Raw genomic sequence first — 12751 nt, 5'->3', positions numbered from 1 at the left:
TCGCAAGTGGCTCTCGACTCAGTGATGCGGTATGGGTGGTAAATTTGTACATGTATACATTCAATCGAAATGATACAAAGTAAGTAATAGAAAATGGGTTTTGCCTCTGGATGATTCGGTGGGATAGGCTCCTGAAAGCGTCGCCGAGCGATAAGACCTATACACTGACCCAATTGCCCGGATACCTGAGGGATGTTGGTCGGTTTACTGGGCCACTGATGCGATCCAGGCGATCACCGACTGTCATTTGAGAAGCGGCGTTCTTGGCATGAGAGAATAAGGAGCACTAGTTTGTTGCGCAAGTCATGGCAAGCTTCTAGCCCCGTAGCCTTGAGAGCTACCTTTACGCTTGTAGATTCAAATGTTCTTGCTCGAAACGAACACTAGTTGTGATCCAGGATTTACTTTTGCTACGATTAGCCTCGTTACTCTTTCCTCGCTGCTTCTTGGTGGCCCCTTGAGCGGGACCGATCCCAGTCGCAGCGCCGTACGAGGTGTCGGAGGGAAAGACCGACGCGTAACATGGGACCAGCACGCGTGCAGCTAACACCCATGTTAAGGCAGGTCGAAAAAAGGTGTGAGGAATAAAATTAATTCTCGCTTTTCCCTCGCCTTTTATGGGAAACTGCTTGCCCTCATCTTTATTGTGTCGCAGCTAAGGCCCAAACGTCTAATATCCTCCCTTTACCCAACCCGCCACCATACATCCTTCTGAGATTTCTACACGAGAATAATAGCAGAAGGATGAGAAGAATCACCATTAAGGACCTTCTGCAAGGCCATCCCAATGATGAACTACGCACAAGAAACATCGACTCTACAAACCATGGCGTTACTCCCAGAGATGTTACACAGAGCTCAGGAATTACCTGCAATTGGAGTTGCTCAGGTCTCCAGAGCCCCTATCAAGCTTTCTATGATAGTGATGACTATCCAGGAGAAGCTGATACCTGTGTCTTCTGTGGCGGAATGTTTCACCGAACTGGCCCAAGAGTCACAGAAGGACCCCGCCTTGCTGTTGTCGGAGATTGGGCGAGTCGCTTCAAACACGTTTACGAAGTCCATAAAGTCGGGAAATGCAACATTCATCTCAGCTTTTTGAGGCAACATGACTTTCAAAAACACCAGGAAGAAAGCCATAATGCAGTTATTGGCAAGTGGACCGATAAGCTGCTAGGTATGTGCTCGCGTGGTCACTATGATATGGAGTTTGTGGACGGCCGAAGACCCGAAACGAATGTATAACGGCGTGCCAGAATGAGATAGACACATTTTCTGGAAAAGAAAGAGAAATCCCGCTTCATCCTAGCGCCATTGTTTTCCATCCAGTCCTCACTCCACGGAGCTCCACTTATAGGCTGCCTGGCTAACGCGAGACAGGTTGATCATCGCTTTCTGGTAAGTCAGCTGCGATTAGTTGGCCAGAGATGTAGACGGCCTTACCGAGTTTTATTTGGGTATAAATTCTCAGCATAATAGCTTTAGTTGTTGACATGACTGCGTCCAAAACTTCCACAACTTTGGTGATAGCTCTAACAAACGTGATGAAGAACGGAAAATGAAGCTTTGCAAAACCTAAGGCTAGGTTGAGTAAAAGCACGCCCAGGATGTCACTAAGGCCTCTCAAGAGAAGTTGTATGCTGTCTTCATCCGTATTAACGATGCCATACGGGGATAGGCGTTACCTGAGGAAGCCTATTGAGGGACGACATATGCGATTGCATAAACCGAGGTCATCATTCAAAGGCAAGAAGATCGTGGCGATGTCCCAAGCAGCGAAAGGCCGCAGACACCGGGCCATTGATCGACAAAGATTACCTAACTGGGATTGGCCGGGCTTACTGTATGTCCCCGAGAGGGCCACAGGGACTATGGCGTCTGACGAAGATGGCCCGTGGTTCCCGATGGTACCCAGGAGGGTGTCTGGCCGGGCACTTAACGAGTCACCTCGTTTGCGACACCCTTGTCTGGAGTGCGCAATCCCTGTCGAGCCCCCACGGAGTGTGTTCTTTGAGCGACTCCTCCTGGTACATCCAGCTCTGTACCCAACTCCACTCCACGGACGAAGAAGGTAAGACAAACATGGGCCGAGACCCAACCCTCTGCGCCATGTGGGTATTCGTCTCTGGTCAATCATAGCACACTGCTTCGAGCAGCCGGGGAGACTACTGAGCATATTGTGAGGAATCGGGATCAGCCCATATCGTACCTAGCCGGGCCTCATCCGGCAAGGAGATTACTCCACCCTGTCTCTTCGGTACTGAATTGTTCATTCAATGCAACTAGAGATGGAAACATGATGGCACCGAGAGACGCCCTGTTCTACTCGTTGCCCTGCCCAACTTTGGAGTAGACACCGCCAAATAAAGGACAATCTGCTTGTGATCTTAGATTGAGAGTGGTTCATCGTTTAAACTATCACATTGAATAGGAATAAGTGCCATGAACAATGCTGGCGATGTTTCTACATGAATCTACACGACACGACCGGCTGGAATCCCTCACACCCGAGGTAAGGATATGGAGTACATCTTTTATCACCCCAAGTAAGGTCGAAGGAACCCCTTTTGCGTCTCCCCACACTTTACTATGCCCCAGCCGAAACATACCTTGAACTCCGCCAGCAACACAGACCGGCGGGGGCCGACTTCAAACCTGGGCTATGCAGTCAGTTGCCGATTGCGATGGTTCTATTAAGAGCGATGATCCCCTGTGTCGTTCCTTCGCGCTTGATCCATCAACTGTGTACTTTCTTCAATGCCGTCATGACTGACTTTATTTCTCTCTCGGCTAACGTTCTCAACCTTGACAGTCATCGGCGGACGCTAGATGTGATAGTTCTTGTTAGTTCCGCGCTTTCAACTTGTTTACTCGCGCTGCATCTTTACGCTCGCCACAATGAAAACGCACTTCGATGGGATTCCTGTATGTTTCTATGAGACTCGACGGCAGACTTTTAGCTGACACCCTTTCTCTTAGTGGTTATATCTCTGGCCTATGTAAGCGACAGCGAGTTGAAAGACTCCCTCAAGACAGAACTGACATAGAACTGACATCGAGCTACCAGGCTCTAGCTATTGCCATGCACGTTGTGGTCATTGTGGTAAAACCAATAGCTGTTAAGGTTTGTTTCTTGGCCAGAGCATTTGAGAAACAGAGAAGCTGACCAACGGACTAGCTCGGAGTCGCCGCGCTGTTACTTCAGCTATCGAATGGCTGTGCCGAAATGTACCTCTTGCTACTATATAGACGCATTTCATCAAAGGGAAAAGTCACAGTTGCACTTAGACCTGTGCTTCTCGCTATCGGAAGTGTGATTGTTGCAAACCTCGTCACTATCGGGCTCTCGATGCTGTATCTCGTCTACAGTGTCAGACTCTCAGACGGTACGTGGCTTGAGACAAGAACACTGTTTCTAGCAACAAGTGCAATCAACATCACTACGGATGTTCTGCTGGTTGTTGTGGCGATTCCTACATTAGGGATTCTTCGCAAGAATCGGAAGCGTCTCATCGTTTACCTCTGCCTAACATTAACGTATGTGGTTTTCGACTAAACCAACCTGGGGAGATTCTGACTTTGAGGGGCCCAGGCCGGCGGCCATTCGCGTCTCCTTACTGCCCATTCTGCATTATAGGTACGATCTAGCCTGGTGGGCTGTGCCATCCTTGTGAGTCCATGAAAGATAGCAGCGCTTTTTCCGACACGCGCTGACGATCAATAGGTGCCTCGAGGGAACCTTGAACGTGGTTTGTGTGTGCTTGCCTGCAATGTGCCAGTCTTTCAAGAACAGAAAGCAGACGGCTTCCCGATTATCACGTCAAATCACAAACTCTGGACCGCCGAGCCAAACCTCTTTACGCCCAAAAGACATCGAATTAGGCTTGATAACAACCGAATCGAATGTGAGCAAGCCTTTACGACGTATGTCGTGGCATTCTTTGGACTGTTACGACCACAGGAGCAATTCCAGGGTTAACTGGTTGACCACTGGTTAAGGCTACCAGTGTTGATAAAGCTCAAGAATTTGGACAAGGGAAACATCAGGCACTGGCATCAGATTGACAGCGAATACTATACCTTCGAGTCTGGTAAGTGAATACATATCGGCTCCTTAAAATGACATGCTGACACTTTATTCTGTAGCTCTGTAAGACACCGCGCACATCAAGGCGCTCACGAAAGCGAACATACTGGAGTTCTATCAAAAAAACTTCAAGCCAGGCTCCACGACACTAGTGAACCTGTCGGTGCACATATATGCGCAGGGAGGCAAGTGGTTAGAGACAGATATTAAGGCCAATGGACTTAAGAAGGGGGAAAGCCGAATGCCCCGGGGCCCGTATCACAGATTTACGTAGCTTCCGAGCGGGACTGCTGACACAAGGTGCCTGGTCAGCCAAAAACCTGACCGAATACGAATGCCGCAATCGCCCACCTCCGCTGTCATGATAAAGTTATCTTACCGAGTGCTGCTACAGTAGCCAACAGGCACATAATCATTGAGGGAGTCAGTCATTAAGCAGACAGCCAAGAAATAACATGGAAAATGAAGAACTCTCATCTATATATATGTATTCCAACTACGATGTATGTATTACTAGCAGCCATTTAAGCTAGAATGCGCCACTGAAGGGTTAGGTTTATGGTGAAGACAGCTAAAAACGCATGCACGATATGCTTTCATGTCATCCCACTCCCGACTTAGTCGCTGCGCTGCTGCTCCCGAGGGTGCTATGTTACTCTTTCTTTATATCACAGCTGGCCTAGCGTAGTACCTTCAGTAGGCGAGACAGGGATGGCAAGGCGTTGAGGTACAGACGAGGAGGAACAGGCAGATAACTAGGATTGGCTTCAGTTTAATCCATTTTCCCATTTTAGTCGAGCCAAATTCAGCGCAGTGGCCAACCCCTCACTTCCCGATATTCCCACAGCGCCTTCAGATCAATGTACCACATGGTTTCTCAGAAGGATGTCTCCGTTTCTGGCAGGTGCTCAGTGTCTTTATGTCCAGAGCTCCTTTTGGATCTAGATACTTGAATGCTTGCTAGTCCCACCCCACCCCCTCCTAAGCTTGGAGGAGGAGTGCGTGTATCATCCAAAGATAGGTACCTACGGTCTACTTTACAATGGGCGTAACTATCGACGTACTGGCTCCCGCTAAAGCCGCCCGCCCACCACCTCAACAGCTCATCATGTGTACGCCAACTAACATGGATTTATCTCTCTTTTAGTACGTTCACGTATATTTCTGAAGTGTGGGCGGTTGTCAGTCAGACCACCTGCAAGGAACGTGCTTGATGGTGGCCTAACCAGAATTTGCAGGAACAGTAGGCAGGACATGCGGGATTTGATAAGGCTTTTTGTAAAATTTTGCCTCACTTTTCACGTTCTCATAGGCTTGAAGCTTGAATTCTGACAGCCAGCACAGTGAAAATGTGGCTTTCTGACAGATGACAACGGTAGCGCTTAGAACTTTGCCAGTACGCCTGGAACAATCAAGATATCCCCAGGAATCCTTGCGCAGGCGCCATTGGATTATGACATGAACTGTGAACTATCGACTGCATAATGCTACTGCGTGGAAGCCAGTCGGCCCCCGGTGACGTTTCCGTTCTTGGTGTTAGTATGTAAGGGTATGCAGAGAGACATCACACGATACAAGACAATGCAGGGAGGAAAAAAGCTATCAAGTAGGGAGGGGTAACAGGGGGGCACCAACGGAGCTGGTATCATTAAGTGGCCAAAGGGCAACATCGACAGAAAGAAGTTTAGCCAGACAAGGAGGTAGAGCGAGATCTCGGGTATAAATTGAGACAATCGGCTGCCTTTTGAGACAATACAACGCTTTCAAGCTCTCACTCCAACATACTTCACCGAACAAAGAACATCACAATGGCGATCGCCGACACCAAGCCACTTGTTGACGAGGCCTGCTCTTCCTCAGTACATCTCCAAGTCTTTAGTCTCTCTGCTCATTGTATCTCAAGCTAACTGGACTGTCATGAATAGGGATGTAATCGAACTGTGAGTCTTATCCCCCCTCCTTCTCTCAACAAATCAAGCTCGATCATGGGCATTGTTTGCCCCAGATGATCGCTTCCCCCCTTCCCCCGTCCCCCGTCCCCCGTCCCCCGTCCCCCTTATTTCTCTGGATTGCGAACGCTAATAAGTCTCTTCAACCTTTAGGATCCTCATTGGCATTGCCCTTCATGCACCAAGATCAACCCAGATACCGTTAAGAATTGCTCCTGCGTAAGTTTCATTCCCTCCTCTAGATTTGAGTTGGAAAAATAGGGTATTTCACTGACACGAGTCTCTAATTTAGGAGGCGTAGAGCGGTTCGCTTGGCGGTTGTGGGGACACGATTGATGAACTTGGTGGGTGGACTTGAAGGCGGGCTTAGTCAAATACGGGCCAAAATTCTGTGGCGAATAAGCCGGGATCGTCCTGGCGATCCTTAAGGGGAGGAGTGGAAGATTATTCGATTCTTGAGTGACGGATGTCAACTAGGTGTTTGATCAGCGCCTTAGACTTTGTCAGCCTTTCTGGGCAGCTCTCTTTCCGTGTTCTTGATTTTTATTCTGCCTGAACAGGGTGTAACTCACTCGAGTTCTCTAGTCCAGCAACACTCTCTTTAGCTTCCATGAAAATTTACAGGATATCCTCAACCTCTGTGTGCAAGCCGTGATATATGTGTTCATCGGCTGACCTTTCCGAGACACAAATTCCCTCATAAGTGATCTTTCATAAAGAGTATGCCTTACGTGAAACTACCTCACCCAGAATTGTCGTTTTCGACTCGGGGAAACCTAATAAGTGTGGGCAGTCTGGACCTCAGCGTGCTTGGGGTATACTTAAATGACAGCCTGCAAGAGGAACTCCGCCAAAACTCCTTTATTGTTGTCGAGCGTTATCATAATATGGAGGCGATCTAAATCGTGGTTTACTTCGTCCTCTATGCTGCATCTGATGAGCCTAGCGACGAGTCCTAGTGTAAGTTTACACACGTCTATCGTTGAACTGTAGTATCCTTTCTTGTACGGGATAGTGCCCGCGGGTAGTTGCCTACTGTAATGAGATCGAAGTCATCCAGAAGCTCTATAAGTTTTCTGGCACCGGCGTCCGGCGTCCGGATTTCGTCTCCTGTCGATGGGATACTAGCTAAATAAAAGATGAAAAGCATACTTCCCCCAGCCAATTTCGTATGAACATACCCCACTGGGGCTATCCTGGCTTGTGCCATTGAGCCATGCCAGCCACTCTTGTCAGATTGACGCCTGTATCCGGATAAAAGGATTCTGAAGCTATGTTATCCAGCTATAACGATATGCATAAACCGGTGACGGGTAGATACAAGAAGAATTTCGCATTGACAAGGATGCAAGGAACCCTTTATTACCAACAACAATCACTGTTTGATCAATAAATCCCAGTCATGCATGGAATCGGCACCGTCTATCTAACAGCTTTCGATGATTTTTATCCGGGCGCAGGGGTCAATCTAACAGCAAAAACCACTTTGTGGATACTAAATTATCCTGCTACGGCTTACCCTCATAATCCTGCACGAATAGCCACTTTTTGTTGAAGGGGGTTTAGCGGATCTCCTTTAGGCTGCCTTAGGTAAGTCAGGTGGTCTGGCCCAGAGATTCGATAAAGGGAGAAGAATCTCTCATTCCAAAAAAATAAACACCGTCATCCACGTCCATTCTCTTCAATCCTAAAAGCAGTACTCTCAGCTTGTCTCAACCGCAATGGAAAATACACGTTCATTGCCAATGACCGATTCATTCATGGTCTCCGCACCAGGAAAAGTCATCGTTGTGGGTGAACATGGCGCAGTATACGGCCAGCCTGCCATTGCTGCGGCTATCTCACTAAGATCCTATCTTTACGTCAAAACCTTTTCTGAGTCCAACCGTTCCATCACACTGGACCTCAAAGACATCGGCTTGCGTCACACTTGGGACATCGACAGTCTGCCTTGGCCGGCCTCCAATTATGCCTCCTTCGAGAGCAAACTATACCAATGCCACGGTCCTTATCTCGACAAAAAGCTGCTCGCCTCCATTAAACCGCTTGTGGAATCAATTTCTCCACATCTTCCGCTAAAACAGCGAAAGATACACCATGGATCAGCCACAGCGTTTCTCTACATCTACCTCTCTCTGGGTTCCCCGCATAGTCTCGGATTCAAGTATACACTGCGTTCCACGATTCCAGTCGGTGCTGGCCTGGGTAGTAGCGCGAGCGTTTGCGTCTGCTTTAGCGTTGCGTTGCTCATTCAAGGAAATTTTCTGGCCCGTAGTAACTTGGAGGAAGAATTAAAATGCATCAACAGCTGGGCATATGCAGGAGAGCTCTGCATCCACGGAGATCCGAGCGGAGTTGACAACACGGTCTCGTGTCTGGGGAAAGCAGTGCTCTTCCGCAAGATGACTGACGGAACTTCGTCCGTCGAACCTCTCGATAACTTTCCAACACTACCCCTTCTCCTCATCAATACCAAACAGCCGCGTACGACGGCCCAACAGGTCGAGAACGTGCGAAAGCTTAAGACATCGAACCCGGAGGTAATTGAATCAATCTTGAGCACCATCGGCATTGTCGCAGAGGAGGCGCTGAAGTTCCTCTCATCTGTCAACACCCAATTCGATGACGGAAAGAACAGCGCGGCTATTGAGAAATTGGGGGAACTGTTTTGCATAAATCAAGGACTTCTGTCTAGCCTTAACGTCTCACACCCCTGCCTTGATCGCGTGGGTTACCTCGCAAAGACTGCAAAGGTAGGCTGGGCAAAGCTGACTGGTGCTGGAGGCGGCGGTTGTGCCATTGTTTTGCCCCGGGTGGGCGTTAGCCCTGATGACTTAAAGGCATTCGAACAGGACATCAAGAAGGAGGGATTCGAGAAGTACGAGGTTGTCTTGGGTGCAGCTGGTGTCGCTGTGCGTGGGCGCACCCTCTTCGGAAATTGGACAGACGAAGGGCAAAATGTCGCACAGATAGACGAGGAGAAGTTTGCAAATGCTGTTGATGCCCGAGCGATTGAGGAGCTGGTCGGTCTAGGTGAGCAGAGAACTGATGTCGGATGGCTGTTATGGAGATGACAGCTGAGCTGTTGTGAAGTACACCTTCGCGTGAGAGAGAACGCAACTCTGCTCTCATCTCATTCATATGGCCCACAACTTTGGCCAATGCGTTAGACTCAATGGATTTCCCATATATTCACATTGGTAATACTTGCAGCAGCATATGGGGGAGAAGCATAATGGTATTGGTAGAAGGTGGGGGGAAATGCTGAGGGAGAGGTGTAAGATTGACTGCAGAGACTTCGAGGGGCGGCTTGTGGCCCAACTCAGACGCAAAATTTTGATTGTTCAAAATACCAAATCCTTCTAGACCCTTGAACTGCTCAGGGAAAGAACGGACAAGGTCTCCTAGGGTGGAAAAAGGTTGATCCTTCTTCATAAACGAGAGTTGGGGTGGAGTGACTCCGTCGCCGGCAGACCTGCCGGCGGCCGGGCTGTCCACGTGACCAATAGCCAGACAGGTGGGTATAAGTTCTGCAATCACTTCATCCACCACTTCTGCTGGAACTTCTTCTTAGACATCAGACACAAAAACAGACACCATCTTTCCTCTTAAGAGACTGTCCCACTTTACGGGTACGCCTGTGGTCCCAGCAAGTACTTTCCACTGTGTTCAATTTCACAACATGGCTTCACCCGCGGACTCATCAACCATTCCTCCTACTGAGACCTTACGAGAGAAAACTCAGGGCAATAGGCTAGACGACAGGATTTCAAATGTTTATAATATTCTAAGGTATTCTGTCGACCGTCTATTAGCTTAATGTCGCCCTTGGTAGTGGCACAATGCTAAACATTCATGCGAAGGCTCGCTAGGCGAATGAGGAAAATAAATTTTAGAAACGATTATTCACCGAAAGAAAGATATCCAAGCCACAACCATCCTCAAGGCCTGGATTTGATTGGCGTGGCATATTCTACAGCCAAGGTTTTGACGGTAAGTGAAATACACTTTTTCATGTCCTGCCAAAGTCGTTGAGATCTAACCTCTAGCTAGAACCGACTAATGCTTAGCATCATGCCTTCCAGCTTCCGAAACAACAACGAACCCCACATGCCAATTGATCCGAACTTGTCAAATGTCGCATTTTCTTCCACCACGGGTGGTCTTCGTGCTGAAACCAGTGTTGGAGATCGTTCTGCGGATGACTCGAGCAGTGACCGGGAATCACAAACGGCCAACCCAGCCGCAGAAGCCAGTGCATCTGAGCTGAGAGCATTGGGACCAGCGCCTTCCACTTTGGCGGTCGGCGATGGTAGCCGACAAGCAAACAGCGACACATCAAAGGCGGACGGGAACATACCTCAAATGGTTTTGACTAAGAAGCCGCAGGTCGAGTTCACATATTATGTGATCAGCTGGTACCCAATGCGCCGAGGCAAGCCATGGGAACCTAAGGGCAGCTTCAGAAAAAAGACTCTTTCCGAGCTCTGGAACGAGTTGCCTTTTGACCTCTGTTCGTCAAACGCAGAAGCTCTCCGTCTTCTAATGGTGGCCCCTAGGACAAACACGGAGCATTTCGTCTATCCCGAGCAGGAAGATCACTTCAGTTTCATTAAGCGGCGTCTTGCAAAGTTCATCATCGCTTGTATCGCTGAAGCAGTGGATGGAGAAACTGTGTATATAGATTTCGAAATTGAGGTGCTGCCTGATGTGGACTTCGCCAAAAGGTATGAAGGTTTAGACGTTGATTGGTAATTTTAATAGATTTTTTATACGGTTCTTTTGACGTATGGACTGCTGTAGCTATAAGCCAGTGCGGAGGAAGGACCAGCCAGGGACCAACCAGGTTTATTTTGGACAATCATGTACAGCCATACCATGAAGTAAATGGAACAGAACATGTGCAACTGTTGTCAATCAGCACTCCATAGGAGTATATTTCCTGCTATCAGAATGCTACTGTACCTCTTTTGGCTTAGGCCGCCAGAGAAAATATATATCTGCGAATATAGACGCGTTTTCAGAAATCGGTATGAGCCGGTGGTCCCTATGAAAAGAGAAGCTGGAACTCGGTTTCGGAGGAATCCAAACTCAGTACGTAACGGTCCAAACGCCCATGCCAGCTCTTGTAATTTCTAGCTAATGCATCTAGGTGCCAAGGCCATGGAAACCAGTGGCTCCTTGATGCTATCGCGGGTGGTGTAGGTGTGACGTTGACAGATGGTCTTCTGATTGGCTGTAGTTGGGCGAAGCTGGGCAGTCGGTGTCGGAGGAATCAAAGTCAATGCTCCGGACGAATGGTCAAAGCGTGATCCGACTCCATTCCGACGCCCATTTCTGCTCTGCAGGCGGTGAGCAACTGGTCCAGCTCAAACGGCTCACATGGTTCCGTATCCACTCTCATGTGGAGACGAACTTGATTGAAACTTCTGGGAAAAGGCGCATTCCAAGACCCAAGCAGGCTTTCTTGGGCGGTCCTGGCGGATGAGTGTCCTCGCTGTGGAACCTTAACCTGCCCGTGTGCGAGCCCCTGTCGTACAGCGCGGTTCCGCCGCCAATTATTAGCAGCAGCCGAAACAAGCTGAGTTGGTACATGGTACATCGACATTGGTGGGCCGCTTGAGTGAGTCTAACACTGCCTTACCCAGACCAGGATTCCATGTGGAGTTTGGATCTCAACCTCCCCGCCACCCAGTCCGGCACCTCACCCACCCAACTGAAAGTCACGCTCTGTTCTCTGCACAACGGAGCTGCCTGCGCCATCCCGGTATGATGTGTACTCTAGCCTGTAGTTGATTGGATTATGTAGCAGTGGTACAGTACGTTCAGCTTCACTGTGGATCTAGTATGTGAGGGGGATAGGCGACAGTTTCTCCGTAGTGTGAACGTCAAACCAGCTAATTTCATACAGCCTTGGCGAATTGCCCTGTCTCGGGGTTGGGCGGCCACGCCTGCAAGCCTCCACTTGCACTATCTCGTGTTTTCGTATACGTAATTAACAAATTGTGCATATCCGCTCTGACAAATCTAGCCAATCATACATGCCTTCAAGCGTGAGCCTGTCTCGGAATAACATACTGCCGATGCCCGCCAGTACCCACTACCCAGCCCCAATAATCTCAACTTCATCTTGTATATCACCTGTTGTATTCGCTCTCCATCCTCACCTCTGTCTAATCTCAACCCCATCTACATCAGCGTCTCGGCTCGCCTCCCTTCCACCCTTTGTCTTGCGCACGCGCCCGCTCATGTCAGACAGATCTGTGTCCAGCGTCCTTTTTGTTCATCTGCTCCTGGCTGCTTGTCCGACTCCTTGCGCGAGTAGGACTGGAATCCCGTCGGAACTCATCCGAACGTCGCCTTCGGGCTAATGTTTGGGTCTGTAACCCGTCGCCCTAGTCATTCTACTGCTCGTTCAAGAGCCTTCAATGCATCTCGAGTAGGGTCAGGATCACGCCGGCACTCGTCTTGTCTATGACCAGCCTGCGACGGACTCTCATCAAAAGGGAGGAAGGGACGACATGATCACGGTAAGTATTAACCCTTCTGGTGCCTGTCTACTACGTTCTCTACGTATACATCCAGGGTTTTGAATAAAAGCGAATACAACATGTCGTCCGACGAGGAGATTTTCCTCAGATGCAAAGAGGTCTTCGTGGTGCGTGAAGATACTACAGGTAGACGACAGCCCGAGTTCATTGACGAGCCCTTCAGA

At 49.0% G+C, this 12751-nt stretch overlaps 1 protein-coding gene across 1 annotated transcript; it reads left to right on the top strand.

Annotated features, from left to right (window-relative positions):
* Window positions 1–7757: 7757 nt before the first annotated feature.
* CTRU02_215602 (mevalonate kinase) lies at window positions 7758–9110 on the top strand (the record flags this gene model as incomplete). Its single annotated transcript, XM_036723703.1, has 1 exon — window positions 7758–9110. The coding sequence occupies one exon, from the start codon at window positions 7758–7760 to the stop codon at window positions 9108–9110; it is 1353 nt and encodes a 450-aa protein (XP_036584386.1).
* Between the last annotated feature and the right edge of the window lie 3641 nt (window positions 9111–12751).

Source organism: Colletotrichum truncatum (genome assembly GCF_014235925.2).
Source record: "Colletotrichum truncatum strain CMES1059 chromosome Unknown Contig_0017, whole genome shotgun sequence".
NCBI classification, from domain to species: Eukaryota; Fungi; Ascomycota; class Sordariomycetes; order Glomerellales; family Glomerellaceae; genus Colletotrichum; species Colletotrichum truncatum.
Note: the sequence above shows the minus strand (reverse complement) of the source record. Positions and strands in the feature narration are given on the sequence as shown.